General features: G+C 38.8%; 3 protein-coding genes and 1 pseudogene across 3 annotated transcripts; all 4 read left to right on the plus strand.

Annotated features, from left to right (window-relative positions):
* The first annotated feature begins 903 nt into the window (after window positions 1-903).
* LOC145890490 (mitochondrial inner membrane m-AAA protease component AFG3L1-like) lies at window positions 904-9,658 on the plus strand. Its single transcript, XM_082981581.1, has 18 exons — window positions 904-945; window positions 1,038-1,178; window positions 1,550-1,661; window positions 1,723-1,856; window positions 1,942-2,112; window positions 2,519-2,587; window positions 2,670-2,788; window positions 3,034-3,140; window positions 3,433-3,608; window positions 3,987-4,124; window positions 4,739-4,892; window positions 5,368-5,598; window positions 5,965-6,075; window positions 6,512-6,708; window positions 7,515-7,634; window positions 7,899-8,012; window positions 8,243-8,317; window positions 9,116-9,658. The coding sequence occupies exons 2-18, from the start codon at window positions 1,098-1,100 to the stop codon at window positions 9,314-9,316; spliced, it is 2,310 nt and encodes a 769-aa protein (XP_082837707.1). The 5' UTR covers window positions 904-945; window positions 1,038-1,097; the 3' UTR covers window positions 9,317-9,658.
* Window positions 9,659-19,986: 10,328 nt separating this feature from the next.
* LOC145890507 (serine/threonine-protein phosphatase PGAM5, mitochondrial pseudogene) lies at window positions 19,987-20,905 on the plus strand (annotated as a pseudogene).
* Window positions 20,906-20,910: 5 nt separating this feature from the next.
* LOC145890506 (serine/threonine-protein phosphatase PGAM5, mitochondrial-like) lies at window positions 20,911-21,803 on the plus strand. The gene has a single exon (XM_082981603.1). The coding sequence runs from the start codon at window positions 20,974-20,976 to the stop codon at window positions 21,769-21,771; it is 798 nt and encodes a 265-aa protein (XP_082837729.1). The 5' UTR covers window positions 20,911-20,973; the 3' UTR covers window positions 21,772-21,803.
* Window positions 21,804-21,826: 23 nt separating this feature from the next.
* On the plus strand, window positions 21,827-23,145 carry LOC145890508 (U2 small nuclear ribonucleoprotein B''-like). The gene is made up of 5 exons (XM_082981605.1): window positions 21,827-22,053; window positions 22,125-22,297; window positions 22,360-22,464; window positions 22,589-22,731; window positions 22,796-23,145. Exons 1-5 carry the CDS (start codon window positions 21,990-21,992, stop codon window positions 22,953-22,955), a joined length of 645 nt encoding a protein of 214 aa, XP_082837731.1. The 5' UTR covers window positions 21,827-21,989; the 3' UTR covers window positions 22,956-23,145.
* Window positions 23,146-23,411: the final 266 nt, after the last annotated feature.

Below are 23,411 nucleotides of genomic sequence, written 5' to 3' on the forward strand. Positions count from 1 at the left end.
TGATGGTTCACAGTAGAAAGCGTCGACAAGAGTGTGGTAGATGTTTTGTTATGATTAAATGTTAACAGACAATCGTAAAGACGAGTTTATTTGCCTGTACAACCACAGCTTTTAGTTACTTACCATCTTGGCTGACGTTTCGTCTTCTCGTCCCATTGAACCACTTTCTGCAACCCAAATCGCTTTGCATTCAATTGCTGTAGTAGATGGCCTAGTTCGCCTTATGGATGCGTCAACCCGGCTCACGATAATTCTATTGGCTATAATACTAGAGATTCCAAAAATGTTGCCAGACGCAATTGTGACATAGGCAATATTTTTTGCACTGACGCGGAAATTTTCTATTTTTCAAAAAAAATTACTGGTTTGAGAATGAGCTTTTCATGAGAAATGTAGGCCTATGATATATATTTTAGATGTATTCGTTTTCAAGGTTTGTAGTATAGTCGCGCTTCTCTCTCTGAAGCGCCCAAAAACTCTCTGCATAGAATACTAAAACAGTATACTGTCATAGAATATTCTGTGATGTTTTAGCATTCTATGATCTATGTAAGCGCATTAATTGCCAAAATATTTTTTTCTGTCACAAATATAGAAATAAACATTGCAAAACAAAATGCTCTCAACAAAAACAATATTTTATGCAGATAAATGTGTTTACTGTGATCAGGAACCATGATCGACATGGTCATATGAACACAAAGCTACACAGAACAGATGCAATTCGAAAATAATTTATTGTTCTAGTTGCGAATAATGTACATTTTTGAATAAAATTTTACTATATTTTTTTGAATAAACAAGCGGTCCACCTTGAAGAGATGTTTTTGCCTTTAGCGCAAATACAATAGAAATTTAAGATTGCTGATGTAACGATGTGCAAGTGTTAGAAGGTGACTAAGGGAAATTCTGTATGTCACGCTCACGTACCTTTGGATGTTGGAGGTAAGATAGCAGCCAACTTTGTTTAAAAAGAAGTTGTTTGAAAAGTTTGTTGGTTGGTTGGTTGGTTATTTATCAAGCGATTTTTGTTTCAGATTTAAGTGAGGGTATGTTGGAGATGACGTGAGAAACGTTAGCAAAATAAATAGCACAGAATGTCTTTTGTTTTCAAGTTTTTTAAACCAGGTTTTCAACAAACTGCTTGGAGAAACCTGTCCAGTAAAAAGGGACTGCAGGTAAAAACTTACTATCATTAGTCTAATTCACATAGCCCTTTTTCCACAGGAAATTTGAATAGAATAGCAAGTAGTTTTTTAAATATGAAAGATGTAAATAGCTGTCTGTTTATACCTGCTAATCATTTAATGGTCGTATTACTCAATTAAAGTTATATATATTTCAGAAGCAAACCTTTAACAATGCCTTCAGTTGTTCTGTGTTATCAAGTGAATTTAGAGATAAAATAATACTCCTACTGAAAGAATCCTACATGCAACATTTTTAACAATTTTTTTTCTTTGGAAACTTATTATTTGCATTTGGTCCCTTCACAAAGCTGATTTTCTAATTTTCTTGCCTTTTTTAATGCATATCTGTATGTTTTTAGTGGGTTCTTCTACAGCAGAGAAATGTCAAAACCACATCAATATTAAGCAATGAACCGAAGGTACCCAAAGGCTTTGAAAAGTTTTTCAAACCAAAAGGAAGGAAGAAAAATGGTATTCAACTAAAAAGTTACCTACTTTTCTTTTCTGTAAATCCCCAAGCTATGTTCACCAGGTGCTGAAAAACCAAAGCAAGAGAGTACACAAAATAACAAAGCACCATCAAATACAGGGAAGACAGGGCCTGCAAAGGAGCCCAAACAGTCATCAGCAAATAATGGCTTAGGTTTTGACAAAAGAATGCAAGATGTATGTTAGAGTACTCATTTATCTATGTTCTACCATTTTATTTCATGTTTTCGCTGCTTATGGGTAATGTTTTCTTGTCGTTTAGTTTTTTAAAGAAAGCCCAACTTGGAAGAACCCTGAAAACCAAAGAAATTTAATCACTATTGCTATACTCGGTGCAATTGCATTTGCTTTGCATTACTACAACACGAAAAATGCCCGCTATACCCAAATTACATGGAAACAGTTTGTCACAGACTACATATCCAAGAACATGGTAAGATATATTTTAACTGCACACTTCCAACTTTGAAAAATTTGATAGATATGATATGTTTTGAGGTATGTATTTTAACCATATAAAAACTTTTTTCACACCACTAAGACTATTGAACATTACAAAAAAAATGATAAGAATTATCCAACCCATAACGTCAAAGATGGTTGATCTGGTAATCTACACTTAGAAAAAACATATGTACTATTTGGAACTACTTATGATTTGCTGTGAAAAAAAATCGTGCTTGTTCTTTAATGGCTCATGATTTTTATGATTCAACAGCATTTCCTTTAAAAAAAATGACAGTTACAAAGTTGAAGCATTGTTGTTTATTGCACATCTCCCTGAAACTTTCATTGGCAGCATTTCAAATCACTAATGAGCCATTTTTTGTTATGTGAAGGTGGAAAAGTTAGTTGTGAAAAACAAGTCTGTTGCAGAAGCCACGCTTTCTGGCATGTCCGATCAAATCGTAAGTAATCGTGTCCTATTAAATCGTAAGAACCAAATGACCTTGGTCTTTCAATAATTTTCAACCGTTTGTTTTGTTCAAGTTGACCTTTAACGTCGGAAGTGTGGACTCGCTGGAGCGAAACATGGAACACATACAAGAAGAATTGGGCATCGCTCCTCGTGACCGAATATACATCCAGTACGAGGACAGCATACAATTGTGAGAAGCTGTTGCTAAACGTTGAACTGCATCTATGTATTTTGATGGGTTTTTTTATTAACGTTTGTTCAAAAAGTGTCTATCGTTCGATTTTGTTGTTTCGTCCAATAGTTCCAGTTAACTTGTACTTCTCGGACTTATTCGACCACAAAAATTGTGGCTTGTTTGGACAGAGATTTTTGTCAATACATAAAGTATAATAAAATATGAATGGATAAATATTAACCGTTTATTTTGATAAACAGGGGTTCCTGGGTGGGGTCTTTATTGCCGCCTGTGATAATGATGGGTATCATGTACTTCGCCTTCTTCAGGAAATCGGGCAGCAAAAAGTCCGGGGGACCAATGTCAAGTAAGACATTATATTATTTTGTATGTACAACACTTTTTAAGTTTATAAGCCTGACACGTTATCTGGTTGTCATGCCAACCGCATGATCTGACCGAACTTATATTGTTGTGGTTGAGTGCAAAACCGGGAGTTTTGAAGTGCGTAATTAATTTCTACATTGAAATTATGTGCTGAATATATACAGTTTGCAAAAAATTGGCGTGGATACAGTTTAGTCACTTACATGTATTGTCCACCATTTGGACGTCCCAGAAATGTTAAAAAAACGCTCAGATCTATGTATTCTATTAAGGTTTCAATCCTTTCGGAGTGAGTGAGACGACAGCGAAGGTGCTGAAACGTGGCGACATTGACGTCACTTTCAAGGACGTCGCCGGATGCGAGGAAGCGAAGATCGAAATCCTGGAGTTTGTCAATTTCCTCAAACACCCGCAGCGTTATAAAGAGCTGGGCGCCAAAATACCGAAGGTGAGTTTTTGATTACTGTGTGATCTTAGGACCCAACGAGTTACGTTATACTCTTAACATAATACCAGTCATAAGTTATAAAGGCATGGTTATACTATACCGTGGACGTTTTTTGATTACCCACCTGAAAAAAAGCTCCACTATCCTATCAAAAATTTAGAAAAAAATTTTACACTCTGCAGAAACTGATGATGCCTCTTTTAAGGCAAAATATACTTTTCTCCTAACATCTTTAGAGCTGTCTGTCTGATTGATTTTGTAGTTTTACTAAGTAACTACAGCTATGGATATCGGTCGACATCCTCCCAGGGTGGCATGGTTCTCTGATCCAGTAAAGTTTGTGTTTTCATCTGAATAAAATATTTTTTATTCTGCCAGGGTGCAATATTGTCCGGGCCTCCGGGAACTGGTAAAACGCTTCTCGCCAAGGCAACTGCTGGGGAAGCAAGCGTACCTTTCATTACCGTCAGTGGATCCGAATTCTTGGAGATGTTCGTTGGAGTCGGAGCTTCACGTGTAAGTTGATGTGTCACAGAAGGAAGCGAAAGACGATGAACCGAATGTTGGCGATTAGGACGTTTGAAATGCATCCCGAGATGTCCAACATAAGTAGCAATACAGAAAGCATGCTTATTTCGTTTTGAATGACTTCTAGCATGGAAAGTAGGGGTCCTAGCCATAGACTAAAGATGCTGGCTTAGTGATTACTCTTCTTTCCGTAATAAACACGTAGTTTCCTAAATGTCACCAGACTGATCCTTTTAAAGCTAGTGTTTAATTGCATTTGTGTAAAATAAACGAATAATCGATTTTTTCTGCCCATTCCGTGTAACCACAAGAGGATATATGTTCGTGGTGACGCGCTATACAATATAATACGTTGTTATTTTGTTTACAACGTTATTGAGACCTAAACCAATAGAGGGAAACCGTAAAGATTACCAGAAATGTTTAGCAACAAAAGCAAAAGAAGCATTTCCAACAATTGTATTTCAGCAAGGTGTGCATATTTAGGCGTTTCTTCTGCTTCTTCGTCAGGCTTTTTCGATAAAAATCCAAAGATTTGTTTGAAAGTTTTTCGCGAACCACAGTTTTCATGCTTCGAAAAATTTCGACGTTTATTTCTTTAGGTTCGCGACATGTTCTCATTGGCCCGTAAAAACGCCCCGTGCATTCTTTTTATCGATGAAATTGACGCGATTGGACGCAAGCGAAGCGGTTCAAGCATCGGCGGGAGCTCAGAGGCCGATCAGACACTGAACCAACTGCTTGTCGAAATGGACGGTGAACTCCCTTATGTATAATTACAACACGGATTGGTTTGCCTAATTCTGAATATCGCTTTGAAACAGTTTTGCTTGTGGTGCTTTGTGTTGGTTGCTTTCAAGTCATTTTTATACATACCGAGGTTCTTTTGGCAAATGAGCATTGAGCCAATAATATGAATTTTTTGAGCTACATGTAGATGACCATTGTTTCGACCTATAAGGCGTGTAGCTTGGTGTGACTACGGACGATCTTCCTAAATGAAACCTGGGTCGAAACGGTGGTCAAATGTATGCAGCTCAAAAAATCTTTTTACAATCCAGTGCTACTACCAGTTATGCTAAATATACAACTCAACATTTACAAGTAAACTGTTTTTTGGACCTCACTATTGGTTAAGTGCCAGCACTCGCGCCAGATGAGTTCAAAACAACACTTCCTAATCCATAAATTCTCACAACTTTCCCAATCATATGTTTTTTGTTGTTGCAAGGATTCAATACCATCGGCTCGAATGTCGTGATATTGGCCGGAACCAATCGCAGCGACGTGCTCGATTCTGCCCTCATGCGGCCAGGTCGTTTCGACCGTCAGATCCACGTGGGTTTGCCGGACATCAAAGGTCGCTCGTCCATTTACAAAGTGCATTTGAAGCCACTGAGAACCGACGTCGATAAGGACGCACTGTCCCGAAAGATGGCCGCAAGGACGCCCGGATTCTCCGGTTTGTTGCATGCGTTTTTAGATTTGTTTTTGGAAGGTTGCGTAAGTGCGTGTGTGTTAGTTCTTTGCTCATCCTCCGATACCAGGGGCTCTTGTGTGCAGTTTCTTTTGGACTGTCACGTAACAAAAGAATTCCTACACTTTACTCTCATCCAACATTAGAGTTTGGCTGAACGTGACAAAAAGCACGTTCATTGTATAAAGTGCGGCATCAGGCAATATTATTTCCATTCAAGAAAAGTGTCCATTTCAAGTGGCTACACTACAAAGCTGTAAAACAGTGGCTCAGTATGATTTGTGTTTTGCTCCTACGTATATGATATTGCAATATCGTCCATTTAAATTTAACCGGCCATTCTCCGTGCAGGTGCTGACATAGCAAACGTATGCAATGAAGCAGCGTTAATCGCTGCTCGAGACGCTGCGACCTCAATCGAAGATAAACATTTTGCTTCCGCCATTGAACGAGTAGTTGCAGGTAGGTTATGCCATGAACGTCCAAATCAGTGGTTTCCAACCTTTGTTCAATCACTTGTACGTACAGTTTGTATATTTTTTCTAATACAAACAAAATTAGTTTAACGTAACGAGTCGTAAAGAACATCACCTTAATTAACCCTGGGACTTCACAGGGAGTCCACGAACCTCGGGTTGGAAACCACTGCAAGAAATAATTTTCAATGTCCTGCGAAAGTGTTTTGTATCTAATATTTGCTTTTCTATACGAATGCGAGTGAAATGGGAACCTAAAATTCACTGAATTCCTTCGTAACATACATTGTGCAGCATTAAAAAACCAATTGTCCCATAAGTTTTAATTTCTTAAACGCAGACTCCTGTGCGATGTCACAATTCCTACATAAAAAAACCTGTGATTTTCGACTGAACTTTCCCTTAATTTTACCAAACCCCAGGCCTAGAGAAGAAGACGCAGGTCCTTCAACCAAACGAGAAAACTACGGTCGCTTATCACGAGTCCGGCCACGCGGTCGTCAGTTGGTTCCTCGAGCACGCCGACCCCCTGCTTAAAGTTTCAATTGTTCCCCGAGGTAAAGGACTTGGTTACGCGCTTTACCAACCGAAGGAATTGTACCTCTACACCACAGAACAGGTGCGTTGTTTAGGTTCGTTTATATGTCAGTGGTTCTTAAACTATTTCGCGTGCGACGTACTTGATGAAGATTCACGGCACTTTCGACGCATGAATTATGAATCTATCAGGACGATGCCCTTGGAAACAGGAAACGACGCACCAGGGCGTCACGACGCATCATTTAAGAACCTGGTTAGCCCAGTTCAAACTTCGGGGAAAAGTGCCATATCCAGCTTGGCTGCAATTCTAGTGATTTCTAAAAAATGTAGCACGACAGAAACTTAAGCAACTGTAGACTAAAAATAAAACCCTCAAATCAATGATTTTCAACCACTGTGTGGCGCTAGACGACTGCCGCGAGTGAAATTTTTGGGGCGGATCAGGTGTTTCAAAGCCTTTCTGTAATCAAGTATCGCTTTTTTCTCAATTAATCAAAAGCTATTGTTAGGAATCTTTTAAAGAAAAGTAATACTATTTAGAAAAGAGTGATTAGATGGTGGTGAAGATTCTCCACATAAATTTGAAGGTCGTCCGACATGGCCACACTGCCTTTGTTGCGAAGCCACTGAACCTAATAATATGAACATGATAGCTGATATCTCCTAGAAATGGCCTTGCAGTAGACGATCCTTCCTTTGCACTTTAATGCATCAGTCTCATTCACCAAAACGAACAAAAAATTACGAATTAAAATTAACATCCTCGACTTATTATCAGCAATTTATAGAGTGCGAGACTACTTTTCATATTTAGAGCAAAGTATAGACATAGACAGCTTATAAACTAACACGACAAGGCAATGGAAACATTTACTTTTCTTTCAGTTGTCGCACCGAATGTGTACGTTGCTTGGCGGCAGGTGCGCTGAAAAAGTTTTCTTCGACAAGATTACCACCGGAGCACAGGACGACTTGGATAAAGTAACAAAAATGGCTTACGCTCAGGTTCGTGCTGTGGTCATAAAATCAGACAATTTTACCGCAACCACACCCCACTAAACGCTCCACTGGCCACGACAGTGAGAAATCAACTACACGACATGCATCAAAACACATCATAAGTTCCACTGTTGACATAACCCTGAAGAAGTCTCGCCGGATGGCAGACGAAACGTTGGTTTCCAATAAAACTTTAGAAACTTAAATGCCAGAAGAACAATTCTTATCAATCAAAAGTTCCAACTAAATTTATGTGGTTATTGCGTTCAGGTAACTCAATACGGTATGAGCAAGGCTGTGGGACAGATCTCATTTAGCCAGTCAAACGAAACGCAATTCCAGAAGCCGTTTAGCGAAGCCACTGCGCAGCTTATTGATGAAGAGGTGAGTGTTGTATGCCTAAAAGCTAATTTGATCTTGTTGTCCACGCACTTACGTCTCCCCACATCAAAACGTTTTTTTGTTCTATGTACAGTACGCCTAAACAAAGTTCGAACCGAGAGCGAAAAGCAATGCTAAATTGAAAAATGCTTTACATCCAGTAATTTTAACAGCCACCTTTCAGCGTGGACCGCATGGCATCACATGCGACTTATTCTACCTATTCTGTTTAGGTGCGGAAAATCATCAACACTTGCTATGACCAAACAATCGCCCTTCTCGAAGACAAGAAAAGCCTGGTTGAGAAGGTGAGTGTGGGACTTTTGTACATTGATTTCAATCTGGCAGACCATGTTTGATTCACGTTATTTAAAACACAACGTTTATTTGAACTGATCACCCAAATTATCATCTACATTTCTCGTCTGTGCATAAACATATCCCTGTGTTTTTCACTGCAATTGTCACCAGTTCTCATCACAACAAAAACGTCAAATCCGTTTTTCCTCGAAATAACCTTTGCGACCAGGGTACTTAGGTTTCGACACCCTTGCTTTTTGAAGCGGTGTGGAACAATTCCTGGCCAAGTTCAAACACGGGCAACTTTCTTCGGGGCTTTATGTACGCGTGGTATCGAATTCCGCCATATTCGAGGAAAACTATTTCTCCCGAATTCGGCGAACTTGTGGTCCCAACGAACCGTGTTGTCGTTCGACGTCCTCTTTGGCTCAACAAAATTGTTTACCCCAAAATTCACCCGCCCGGTTCTGGTTTGGCGCATCCCGCAACCGTGCCGTTTATCAGTTGACCCCAAAGCACTAATTTAAAAATACCTGTCATTTTGGAAAAAATTAACGTAGTTTTTGTTCAATCAACGTTTCGTCTGCCATACAACCAGACTTCAACCGGGTTTACAAGTTTAATCGGAGAACCGGGTACTAACGTTTAAATTTATCAAGCAGCACATGGGTTGCCATTAGTAGTGCCACTTTTATTGCGGTTTGTGCAAGTTACACATCATGGCGTGCCGTTTTGGTCCAGCATTATATTGAATACCCTTTGCTCTCTTGTGAGAAACTAAAGTGTGTTTATTTTTGAACGTGAAGTTGGCGACACGACTTCTCGACCAAGAACACCTCGAGCGAAAAGACCTTGAAGAAATACTAGGCGAGCGACCGTTTAAGGAGAAATCAACATACGAAGACTTCGTCGAGGGAACCGGCGGAGAAGATGAGGTTACCGAACTGCCTGAAGGCCTTAAGGACTGGGACAAACCGGCAGAAGACACGGAGTTGAAGACGTCGTAACAACGTCAGAGCTTGTATTGCTACCGTCGTTGAAACTTCAGCAACGACATGTGGTCTTATTATGAAATTCAGCTGGATTATATACGTCCTTGCGACACTTGGTTTGACAATTGTTAGACAGAACTTATCGCGACCTTTCGCTCCCAAGTAAAATATAAAAATATCGCAGCTCCTATAACGCGCTGCCGAGATACAGATGTTTTTTTCGCAAAGTTGTCAAGATTGTGCTTTTCGTACTAAAGGCTCACCTGACCCAATGTAAGCTTTATTGGTTTTGACTGCCTCGTTCATTTGCCAGCTTAACGGAGTTATATGCAGAAGGTGCAGGCTCGCCCCCGCTTTTCATCGAGCTCTCCAGTCACTCAAATTCTCGTTCAAATCATTCCGGATATCCGAACCAGCGGCAGTAATTGTTATTTGAACAGAGACAGTTATTGGAACGCCAGCAATATTTATTTTTCAAATGCGTTACAATAAAAAACGGCAACGTTGCTCATGCAAGTTATAAGCGATCAGTAACGGTAGTCACCACTTGTTTGGGAAAGTGTTGGACATCACGACGTTGTCTAAACGCAGAACGCAGGATTAAGCCGATGTACACTGGATGAATGTAGGATGTAACACACAAGACCATGAACAGGATATTCACCATAGTAAAATCTCCGCCTAGCGTTCGAATTAGGAAAGTGAACAGAGGATAACGGACGAGCGACAGAACAGCACTGATCACCAACGCCAACGCGAAAAGCGTTGCGTGGATTTCGGTTGGATAATACATCGCGATCGACACGGACGAATTGGCGTAAATTGCAACGCGAAAGGCGACGTAGAACAGGTAAGTGGCGTAAAGCACTGGCAAAGTTGGGAAGAAAAGCGTTGCCGAAAAAATCAAACTAATCGTACTGGTGTATATTGAACTGATAATCAGCGCCATGTAATCTTTAACCAAAGGATCAAAGGGCTTTTTTATGCAGGCCTTTACGGCATCAACGAGAAGTCCAGTGATTGGGGCCGCGAGAAAGCCACCTACCAACACAAATTTACCGAGCACGTTGGTGTAAGTTTTCTGTTCGCTGGCATCATCAGTACGGCCCCGAAGTCGCAAGTCCACAGTGCCTATAAAAAACTCGTTGCAAATGTGTAATGTTACCAGCTGCCACAGGTTTGTCCAGTAGAAAGGCTTCTTGATATGTTTCCATACGCTCCCCTGTGTTTCGCTTTGATATTCCTGCGATTGAAATCTCTCGCATCTCCCTTGCTTTGCCTTAATTAACGCCTTTCTGACATCTGCAAGACCGTAGCTGAAATCTGCTGGGAGCGGATGCGGAACATGGTGGCGTGATGTCAGCAAGAATGTGCTGGCGAAACTGACTCCGGACAAGGCGGCCAGAAAATAGAAAAGAGAGGAATAAGGAACGCCGGCATCGTAAACAAACTGAGACACCCAGAAAACAACAGTCGAAGATAGAAACGCCCCCGTGAGAATGGAAATGATTGAGAAACGCGCTCTCGGAAATAGATTAGCGAATTGCACGTTGGTTATGAAGAAAATTGATCCACCGTAAGCAATCAGGATCATTCCAGGGAAAAGTAAACCCGGTAATAGGTAAGAGCAATTGGCCATTAACAGAGCTCCCGTCGCAAAACTTGCCACAGCCACCACCCGACACAACCAAGTGCCAAGTTTTTTGAGTAGTATTCCGTTGATGAGACAAGAAGTGGATGCGACTGATGTAGCAATGGTAAAAACTAGATTAAATACTTCTGCTTGAGCGTGACATGTCGGGAAGTGACTTGACTGGTTTGCGTTTGACAAGTTGCTACGAAGGCTGCTTGAATTGCATAAGTGACTGAACATCCCTTCGGTCTCCAGCGTGTTCCTCAAAAACGTCCAGCCCAGAAATGGGCCTGAAAGCAACAAGTTTTCAAAGAAGGCAAATACTAGAGTAGCGAGATGCAACGGTTTTTGCATGTTTTTTTTGTACTCTGACAACTTTTGATGCAAAACACTCCTCCCGATGCAGCCGCAAAATTCTACATATGATGAAAAACTACAATTACTATCCCTTCTGCACAAACTGCTTGAATCTACAGTGTACTCCGGATTTTATACTAACCAGAGAAGCGCACGAAAAATGAACAAAAAAAAAATTGAAAAAAAAATACGAACAGAAAAAGCGCTTTCTGGTTAGCACAAAACATATCATGCGTTTTGACAAAAGTTGGAAAGGAAAAGAGAAAAAAAAGGGTTGAACAAAAAAAATGAAAAAAAACTGTGATCCGTAACCTTCTTCCTCCTCGGCCCTTAGGAATTTAAAATTATACCCTACCAGTTCTCGCTCTTTCTAACATGACGTAATTATTGTGTTCATGTAACCAATCCTGATGATTCAGCATCCTGGGAACGGTCAGTTGTTGATACTCCAACATGACATTCATCTGTGTGCCTTTAAATTCATTGCTTGTACTGTCATATCATTTTAGTATTGGTAACTATATAGTCACTGCAAATTCGGTGATGCAAAATCTTGGATAAGCATATCCAAAGTAAACAAACTTTTATTGAAAATTTGTAAAACACCTCATCAGTTTATTAAAAAGTCAAAACGTTTGCCGGTATAATCCCAGCAAACATTCTTACGTTTAAGTAACGTATGAAGTTGGTTCTAACCACAACGTTGAAAATTTGTTTCTACGAGGTTGATTTTGAAAGGTTTTTTAACGTAATTTGAGCAACATTAGATCAACGTAATTTGATGAATGTTTTTTAAACGTTGAAATCTCATTAGAATCATAACGTTGTTATCGTGTTACCACGAGGTTGATTTTGAAAGGTTTTTTAACGTAATTTGAGCAACATTAGATCAACGTATTTTGACGAATGTTTTTTAAACGTTGAAATCTCATTAGAATCATAACGTTGTTATCGTGTAACCACGAGGTTGATTTTGAAAGGTTTTTTAACGTAATTTGAGCAACATTAGATCAACGTATTTTGACGAATGTTTTTTAAACGTTGAAATCTCATTACAATCATAACGTTGTTATCGTGTTACCACGAGGTTGATTTTGAAAGGTTTTTTAACGTAATTTGAGCAACATTAGATCAACGTATTTTGACGAATGTTTTTTAAACGTTGAAATCTCATTACAATCATAACGTTGTTGTCGTGTCACCACGAGGTTGATTTTGAAAGGTTTTTTAACGTATTTTGAGCAACATTTCATCAACGTAATTTGATGAACGTTTTTTAAACGTTTAAATCTGATCAGCATCATAACGTTGTTATCGCGTTACCACGAGGTTGATTTTGAAAGTTTTTTTGACGTAATTTGAGCAACATTACATCAACGTATTTTGATGGAGGTTTTTTAAACGTTTAAGTTTGATTAGAATCATAACGTTGTTATCGCGTTACCACGAGGTTGATTTTGAAAGTTTTTTTAACGTAATTTGAGCAACATTAGATCAACGTATTTTGAAGGAGGTTTTTTGAACGTTAGAATCTGATTAGAATCATAACGTTGTTATCGTGTTACCACGAGGTTGATTTTGAAAGTTTTTTTAACGTAATTTGAGCAACATTAGATCAACGTATTTTGAAGGAGGTTTTTTGAACGTTAGAATCTGATTAGAATCATAACGTTGTTATCGTGTTACCACGAGGTTGATTTTGAAAGTTTTGCTAACGTAAATTGAGCAACATTGGATCAACGTAACTCGATGGACGTTTTCTTAACGTTGTTTTTTGTTTGTTTGTAGAACGTTGCTGAACTAACGTAACTTTCAAGTTTTCGTTTGTTGCTCAGCTTGTGTTTGTTTTGTTCTGAGAACATAAAACCTTTTGCCAGTAGTAGACGCAAACTGATAACCAATACACAATAGCTGTTGAGTTGAAACTCTGTACCTTGACATTGGAGCTACATCATAGGTACACAATATTTCCAGAAGTAAATTTATTAGAATGCATCATACAAACACATATAACCTTATTGCGACAACGAGTCGTCTGAAGATGCACACAAAGACGATTTTCTAAACGGGGCGAATTTGAAACCAGTCCGCCAATACGCGTTTATTTCTTTTTTGGTGGTCGAGCTGCACCTCATCATGTAATCTGTAAAATTGAGAAGTTCGCATTACTTTTTGTAACAAAACAAATCATGGTTGTTGTTCTGCCAAAGAACTGCTGTTATATTTCACATACTAAAACGTGTTTCATATAGGTTGTTAAAAGATTTTTTTGTTTAAAACATATTTTTCTTATTGCCACAACCCCACCAATTTGTGAGGTTGTATTAGAAAACATCTAAAAGTAAATATCTAGTGATCTATTAAGGCCAAAGTGAATAACACAATTGAATATCCTTGAAGCTTATTGTGTAACTAACAGGGAAATTGTGGCGGTTCAAGTATTTGGAAACGAATTTCGCCTTACATTTAATGCATTAGTCCTCATAGGCCTATTGAAAAATTTCAAAATACCATTGCAGCAAAAAAACAAAACCATATCAATAGTTTTTTGTTTCTGATGTTTTCTTTGTGGCTATGTTTCTCAAAAAGCAATTTTATTTGAACAATCCCAAACTAATAGTGATGGCCCTTGATTTGTCCCTTGAGCATAGCTGAAATGTTAATGTTTCACTCACCCATCGCCACTTTATACAGTTATGTTGTGGTGAAAGTTCTTTTTCCATGGCTTCCTTTCATGCTAAGTTGTGCCATTGCTTCATTGGTCATTAATCTGCAAAACATATGAAAATATAACAACAATCTGGGCATTAATATAAAATGATTTACTTACTTTCTCAAGCGGATCACATTGTCTTTCATTTGCCATGGAACTTTTATTGTCAACTTTAACCAACAAATTACTTTCACACTCAAGTCATTTAGAAACATTAAGCTGCAAAACAACCTGTGTAAAACAACAGTCATTACAAAACACAACCTTTGCTAAATAGCACTAAACAAATTATGTGTTCTGGGGTTATGCTATGGTATACTCTGATATTATTTCTGACATGACTTGAGGCTAACCATCAGTTTAACTCGCTGCCAATAATATCCCTCCTGAGAGGAATCCAACCGTACTTCGAAAAACTTTCCCGCCAACCGGCTCCACTCCCACAAGCCGCGGCAAGCCCAGATAGCGCCAAATGTTCTTTTGCAAATATGTGATGCGAGGCAAATATGTGATGCGAGGCGACCCCACGCTGTGGCAAATCCATAAGGGACGAACTATAGCGAGGTCGGTGGACAGCCCCAATTAATCACAGTGTGTGGTGTCGCAAGGAATACAGAATTTGTCGAAATGGCCTTTGTCGAAAATAGAATTCATGCGTTCAAATGACCGGCCCTGGTTCGTATTTCTAAATAAAACCTGCAGTCAAAAAAAAAGCACGAATACAAACTATTTTGCGGTGGCCCGCAATTACTCTTTGTACACTTGCGTGCGCTGACAGAGTTTTTTCTTGGGACAAACTTTAAGATTAACATGCGTTATACAACTTGTTGAACAACTAAACCAGTTGACTTTAAAAAGTGGAAAAACCGCACTGGCTAGCTTTAAGCACGATGTGCGTTTAGGTCAATATTGAAGCAAGTTTCTAATTTTTATAGTTATTTTTTTAAATGACAATTGGATTTATTCAGCTATAAAAATACACAACTAACCTAAGTATGACTCATAACCAAAATCAATAATATCCCTCCCGAGAGGAATCCAACAGTACTTTGAAAAACTTTCCCGCCAACCGGCTTCACTCCCACAAGCCGCGGCGGGCCAGATAGCACCTAAACCCTTAAATTCAGTGTAACATAAACAGGAAGATACGATAACAATTGATAGGCTACTAACCATGTCCTAATCGTTTGCTAGAAATAAAACCAAAAATGCGGTACAAAAACTGTTATTGCAATCAAACGATGTTGTTCCCTGCACAACAAGGAAAGTCAACGTGCAAATTTTCTTATGCGAAAACGTGAGGTATGTGGTGCGCTGTCCATTGTCCGTTGTCGCCTTTGAGGTCTTCGACCACACGCTAAGGCAAATCCACAAGGGACGAAGCGTAGCGAGGTCCGCGGTGGAGAGCCCAATTAATCACAGTGTGTGGTGTCGCAAGGAATGTGATATTTTCGAACTGGGTTTTGTATAGGACGAAGTATTGCGTATATGACAATTTAATCTTTACAAATCTCGAAAAACAACTGATTTAGTCCCATTTCGATATAGCCATACAGGAGCAGTTTGGTTACGTTTACGGTATATAGAATTTTGGAAAGGGTTCTCCACTATCACATCATAAAAGTTTTGCACAGTATTACAACACTCTATTCGGAGTTGAAGGGCAAAAACCGATTTCTTTTATTTTAATTGGCTTTTGAGAGCCAAGCGACCAAGCATGTTAACCTGCCGGCAGTAGATACCAAACCGCGCGGGTCGTGCCTTCGCGTTCAATCAAGTTGTCAGTCTCTCATTTCTTTGTTTCAACTTCAGTCCAAACAAAATTTTGCACAGTATTACAACACACTATTCGGAGTTGAACTGTAAAACCCGATTTCTTTTATTTTAATTGGCCTTTAAGAGCCAAGCGAGCAAGTATTTTGATGTGCCAACAGTAGATACCAAACCGCGCGGGTCGTGCCTTTGTGTTCAATCAAGTTGTCAGTTTCTCATTCGTTTGTTTCAACTTCAATCGAAACAAAATGTTGCACAGTATTACAACACACTATTCGGAGTTGAACTGTAAAAGCCGATTTCATTTATTTTAATTCACTTTTGAGAGTCAAGCGACCAAGTATTTTAATGTGCCAACAGTAGATACCAAACCGCGCGAGTCGTGCCTTAGCGTCCAATCAAGTTGTCAGTCTCTCATTCGTTTGTTTCAACTTTAATCGAAACAAAATTTTGCACAGTATTACAACACACTATTCGGAGTTGAACTGTTAAAGCCGATTTCATTTATTTTAATTCACTTTTGAAAGACAAGCGACCAAGTATTTTAATGTGCCAACAGTAGATACCAAACCGCGCGGGTCGTGCCTTTGTGTTCAATCAAGTTGTCAGTCTCTCATTCGTTTGTTTCAACTTCAATCGAAACAAAATTTTGCACAGTATTACAACACACTATTCGGAGTTGAACTGTAAAAGCCGATTTCATTTATTTTAATTCACTTTTGAAAGACAAGCGACCAAGTATTTTAATGTGCCAACAGTAGATACCAAACCGCGCGGGTCGTGCCTTCGCGTTCAATCAAGTTGTCAGTCTCTCATTCGTTTGTTTCAACTTTAATCGAAACAAAATTTTGCACAGTATTACAACACACTATTCGGAGTTGAACTGTAAAACCCGATTTCTTTTATTTTAATTCACTTTTGAGAGCCAAGCGACCAAGTATTTTAATGTGCCAACAGTAGATACCAAACCGCGCGGGTCGTGCCTTTGTGTTCAATCAAGTTGTCAGTCTCTCATTCGTTTGTTTCAACTTCAATCGAAACAAAATTTTGCACAGTATTACAACACACTATTCGGAGTTGAACTGTAAAACCCGATTTCTTTTATTTTAATTGGCTTTTGAAAGACAAGCGACCAAGCATGTTAACGTGCCAACAGTAGATACCAAACCGCGCGGGTCGTGCCTTTGTGTTCAATCAAGTTGTCGGTCTCTCATTCGTTTGTTTCAACTTTAATTGAAACAAAATTTTGCACAGTATTACCACACACTATTCGGAGTTGAACTGTAAAACCCGATTTCATTTATTTTAATTCACTTTTGAGAGCCAAGCGACCAAGTATTTTAATGTGCCAACAGTAGATACCAAACCGCGCGGGTCGTGCCTTTGTGTTCAATCAAGTTGTCAGTCTCTCATTCGTTTGTTTCAACTTCAATCGAAACAAAATTTTGCACAGTATTACAACACACTATTCGGAGTTGAACAGTAAAACCTGATTTCTTTTATTTTAATTCACTTTTGAGAGGCAAGCGACCAAGTAATTTAATGTGCCAACAGTAGATACCAAACCGCGCGGGTCGTGCCTTCGTGTTCAATCAAGTTGTCAGTCTCTCATTCGTTTGTTTCAACTTCAATCGAAACAAAAATTTGCACAGTATTAAAACACTCTATTCGGAGTTGAACTGTAAAAACCGATTCTCTTTTATTTCAATTGGCCTTTGAGAGCCAAGCGACCAAGCATTTCAATGTGCCAGTCGATAGCAAACCTATTATTATTTGAACATTATTTACAATCAGTATAAACGAATAATGCATGCCTATTTCGGATGTAATCGCTGTAATGGGAATGTTTGTATTTTAGGCGTTAGTTTGATTTCAATTGAAGCAAAATTTCCTTATGAATGGCAACCCTAAAAAATTGTCCCCTCCATTGTACTAGAATTGTTGCCGTGGGAGTCGGTCGACGTTGGACAAAGAAATATCTGAAGCGTAAACAACTGTCAGATTTTGACTGATAATAGGTTATTCCTATGTGAAACGCTTTTCGACCAACAAATGAAAAAAGTTATGTTTGCTATTTGACTTTGTGAACAATGATTCATACACGTGCTAATCGCCAGCCCACCTCGTCTCAAACTTTATTGATATTTCACAACACCTTTTTTATTTGGTATCAACAGTCATTCTGATATGAAAAGACATGGTATGAGATAAACCTCTTAATTATGATAACATTAACCTGCTATAATACTCACACTTAATTGTTTATTTATATGTCTTGTCAACGTCCTTGTTGCGTTAACATTGACGCGCAATTGTTTAACAAACATTCAATGAACGTTACGCATCGGTTGGTTATTTTTTCGTCATTCCGATAACATTGGAATAACGTTGATGTTTGGTTCTTTATTATAACCTTATCATAACAACATTCAATAAACGTTAGGTTTTGGTTGGTTGATTTTTTGTTTTTCCGATAACATTAGAATAACGTTGATGTTTGGTTCTTTATTATAACGTTATCATAACAACATTCTAAAAACGTTAGGTTTTGGTTGGTTGATTTTTTGTTTTTCCGATAACATTAGAATAACGTTGATGTTTGGTTCTTTATTATAACGTTATCATAACAACATTCAATAAACGTTAGGTTTTGGTTGGTTGATTTTTTGTTTTTAGGATAACATTAGAATAACGTTGATGTTTGGTTCTTTATTAGAACGTTATCATAACAACATTCAATAAACGTTAGGTTTTGATTGGTTGATTTTTTGTTTTTAGGATAACATTAGAATAACGTTGATGTTTGGTTCTGTATTATAACGTTATCATAACAACATTCAATAAACGTTAGGTTTTGGTTGGTTGATTTTTTGTTTTTCCGATAACATTAGAATAACGTTGATGTTTGGTTCTTTATTATAACGTTATCATAACAACGTTCAATAAACGTTAGGTTTTGGTTGGTTGATACAACGTTTTGCGATTAACAACAAAAGAACGTTGGAATTGGGTTAGGTTTAGAAGGCGTTCATTTCCTACGTTAGTTCAACGCTGATATTTGGTTGGTTTAAAAAACGTCGTAAGGAAACGTAGAATCAACGTTAATATTTGGAAAACATGCAACCAGTAAAAATTTTTTGGTTCGATTTACGTTAATGAACGTTTCAACCAAAAGTCAACGTAACAAAAACGTTCCTTCCACGTTTGATGTTTGCTGGGAAAGGACCATTTTTTGGAGGTCACAGGAAATTATAGGGGGAACCAAGCAGCCTTTGCGAAAATCCTTCAGCTTTATTGGCCTCCGAAACACATATGGCCCTAGCTAGTGAGCTGTAGCCTACCCTTTAGCGTGGGGCAAGTGAATAGGCGAACATCTTCAACAAACCACGCAGCAGAGTTTCGAACAATGGAGCAAAGCAGTTAAACATCAGGCAAGTGGCGTGCATTGCAAATAGCAGTATACATTTTAATACTGGATGGATTTTTTGTAGACAATCAAACAACGAAAATAGTTATCAAGGTACCAGGTATGTCGGAATACATAAAAACGCATTCAAGTTTAAATCAACGTTCGGAAAGAAATGATTTGCAACAACAAAATTTATTTTTTCCACGTGTGCACTCGTGCGGTTGTAGATAGTTTTGAGTTCGGCTTCATTTGGACCGCGCTTATTTTACCTTCACCGGCATTTCGTTTTGCGTTTTCAGCGTCAATAATTTTAACACGCATCATTGCGTGAAAGCACGCAATTGTAATTTCAGCAATTTTATGTTCTTTATTAATTTGATTATCATCCAAATAAGTAGTTACTATATGTAAAAAGAAAATTATACATGTGATTTATTTTGCTTGCAATTTTGAGATGCTCCAGTGTTTTGGGAACGCACATGTTCTAGTCTGAACTGGCCTCGGGAGTAACAATGTGACTTGATGCGTGTCGATTTAACGGAGCGTTACCTCATTTTACACATTACGACTGACGCCTACTGTCGTTTTGTTAACGTTGGTTTTGGGTTCCTTTAAATTTGACAGATTCGATTGTATTTGCATACTTTAAAAGCATTCAAGCTAAGGTAAAATTAAACCGTTTGTTTAAGTGTTATGTAATTCCTTTAGTAAGGCATGTTCATAAGTAAGATCCCCATTGTGTACAATCGTGTTTGTAATGATAAATTACCAAGTCGAATTATGTCTTACTTTGCAGAATTTATGATGAATTATAAGACAATAATACTCGTTACTGGTGGAGTTGTAACAGGGAGCAGTTTACTAGTTTCTCACTTCAAATCAAATTTATTCAGCAATGCTAACACAGCAGCATTGCCCGACGTTACTGGCAAAACATGGGACAGCAACTGGGACAAAAGAGAGCATGCGAAGCCAAAAGGAACCAGAAACATTATCATGATCCGTCACGGTCAATACAATTTCAAAGGAAAGAATGACCAGGAGAAGTCACTTACTGAACTGGGGAAAAAACAAGCAGTCTACACTGGTATAAGATTGACAGAACTAGGACTTGACAAAAAGTTAAATATTGTCCATGAGTCCACTATGACACGTGCTCATGAAACAAGTGAGCTGATATACCAACAACTGAAAACCCCTATTCCAGTTAAGAAGACTGATCTACTCCGTGAGGGTATACCAGTTTTGCCTGACCCCCCTTTTGACTGTGTCTTTGATGAGAAAAGGATATCATGTGATTCCCAAAAAATGGACACTGCATTTGAACATTACATGCATCGTGCTGATGTAGAACAGGATGGGGATTCTTATGAACTGTTTGTCTGCCATGGAAACCTTATTCGCTATTTTGTTTGTAATCTCCTTCAGCTGCCCACTAGTGCCATGCACAGGTGGCACCTAAGGCACTGCAGTATAACTTGGCTTACCATTAGACCTAGTGGAAATGTTTCACTGCGAATGTTTGGGGACACTGGTCACCTTCCTACGGATAAGTTAACATTTGAGTAGAAATGTTTCATTTGCATTGCATTCACATAAGTACCACAACAATGCCAAATTTATTGCATATATACAGTCAGTTGATAATTGTTTAAAGTGACTTTCTTTGCTATGCTGTGTATGTTACACTGATTGATCTTTTCTTTTAATTTTTGTATTCATTTCACTCCTGATTTATAAATCATGTCTTACTTTTTCTAGAAAGCACTTTAAAGTGATAGGGCCTGATGAAGCGTCAAGTTTTAAAAGTTGCAGGCATTTTTGCACTAGGTTATCCTGCCTTTGTGACTTTAAACAACAGAACGGAAGGCAGAGATGGGCAAGACCGGATAAAGTCATTGATACCCTTTCCAAAAGTGGCTCATGCTGCAGTTTCTGAGGCCACTAAATGGGACAGTGATTGGGACAAGCGGTCTTGTGATAGACCTTCTGCAACAAGACACATTATATTAGTCCGTCATGGACAATACAATTTAGATGGAAAAGGGGATGCTGATAGGTATTTGACAGATTTAGGAAAAGAGCAAGCCCTGTTTACAGGATTAAGACTAAAAGAGTTGGGTCTTGATAAGAAACTCAATTTGATCACCAACTCTACCATGAGAAGAGCACAAGAAACTTGTGACCTAATTTACAAACAACTTGATGCTCCGATCAATCTGGAAAAAACTGATCTGCTTAGAGAGGGTGCTCCAGTGGAGCCTGACCCACCTGTGCCACACTGGACTCCAGATCCCAAAACCTTCTTCAATGACGGTGCAAGAATTGAAACTGCTTTTCGGCATTTTATCCATCGTGCTGATCCTGACCAGAAAGATGACACCTTTGAGCTCTTGGTTTGCCACGCTAATGTCATCCGCTATTTTGTGTGCAGAGCATTGCAACTTCAGCCTGAAGCTTGGCTAAGGATTAGCTTGCGACATGCTAGCATTACCTGGATATCCATTCGGCCCAATGGCAGGGTTTCTCTTAAATGTTTGGGTGACTCTGGTCACATGCCACCAGACAAACTCACATTTGAGTGAGGACCAAACTTACCACACTACTGCATGGGGCAGTGGCCATTTATTCTGTGAATTAGTGACAATATAGTTTTTCAAATCAATCCTTTGTGTTGTTGATTTTCGTAAACATGTGTGCAGTACAGTATTTTGTTTTTTTTCCTCTTCTTAACTATTCATTGTTTTGGTTTAGCAGAAAAATAGGTTGAAATCCTAATTTCAAAGATAGATGCTAACTAATCATGGATATCAAACCAAATCATACAGTATATTGTAACAACTTGAATGAGAAGATCAAGAAGGAAGGTGAGTTTGTAAAAAATGTATTGATAATTTTTGTTTTTTTGCATGCAACTGTTTAACCCCACATTTTGCAGAGCTGAAAAAGTCTCTGTATGCGATTTTCTCACAATTTGGACAAATATTGGAAATCGTTGCAGTAAAAACTCTCAAAATGCGTGGTCAGGCCTTTGTTGTCTTCAAAGACATCAATAGTGCTACAAGCGCACTACGGTCGATGCAGGGATTCCCTTTTTATGACAAACCTATGGTGAGATTAGGTGGTTTGGGAAACAACTATTCATGCTTTTTAATTTCCTTCAACTTTTTCAGAGACTTGCATATTCCAAAAAGGATTCTGATGTGATTTCAAAACTGAAAGGAACATATCAAGAACGTACAAAGGAGAAAAAAAAGAAAAAGAAGGAACCAAAGAAGGTACATATCGACATTTGTCTGATTGTCTCCACAATTATTCAAATCAAAAGCATAAGAAAACACCTGGAATTTTGCATGTGAAAATCTGTAAGGAGTATAATATTTAAAGTCGCAATGTTTTTAGCCAAAACCACAGGCGTCAGCTGCTGGCACCGTTGCAAAAGGCAATGAAGGCGATGGAAGCAAAAACCCCCCGAATCATATTTTGTTCCTACAAAACTTACCACCAGAAACGCAGGAAGAGATGCTTACCATGTTATTTAACAGGTAAGCTCATTGTATAATTTCCAGAATTGCGGCAACGTTACCCATTGTTCCTACATTTCATCAGGTTTATGGGCTACAAAGAGGTGAGATTAGTGCCAGGGCGCCATGATATCGCTTTTGTTGAATTCGGTATGGAGGCACAGGCTGCCGATGCCAGAAACTCCCTACAAGGCTTCAAGATATCCCCTGACCATGCCATGAAGGTCACATTTGCGAAGAAGTAATGGCGCTGGTTTTACAAAACTTTTATAACTTACACAAAGCTGCTCCCTTTCCAACTGATGCTGGTCGGTAGGTGTTGCATACGGTTTTATAATTGCACTCGAGGTACCCCAGCCTCGTATGCGAGTCGGCGACTGCACCCAAGGCCACGGCATTGCACACTTGATGTCGCAGATTTGCAAAATAAACTAAACGATCATGTACGTGTGGTTTCTGTGTCAAGTCCTTTAAATTTGACAGACCGTTGGGAAAAGTATAGGAAAATAAAACGCCATTGTTGGGGAAAGGTGGCAACATCCTAAAAAGGCACAGGAACGCAATAGATTTTGAAACCGACGTGTTTATATTTAAGGGAGGCGTGCGGCCAGTTTGTTTACATTTCTGTGTGTGGTAAGGAAAACTGTTTTTACAATCGCCGGATTGGATAGATTTGTAATGCGGCAAGTTTAGTTTCATCA

This window comes from Ascidia mentula, chromosome 2 (genome assembly GCF_947561715.1).
Source record: "Ascidia mentula chromosome 2, kaAscMent1.1, whole genome shotgun sequence".
NCBI classification, from domain to species: domain Eukaryota; kingdom Metazoa; phylum Chordata; class Ascidiacea; order Phlebobranchia; family Ascidiidae; genus Ascidia; species Ascidia mentula.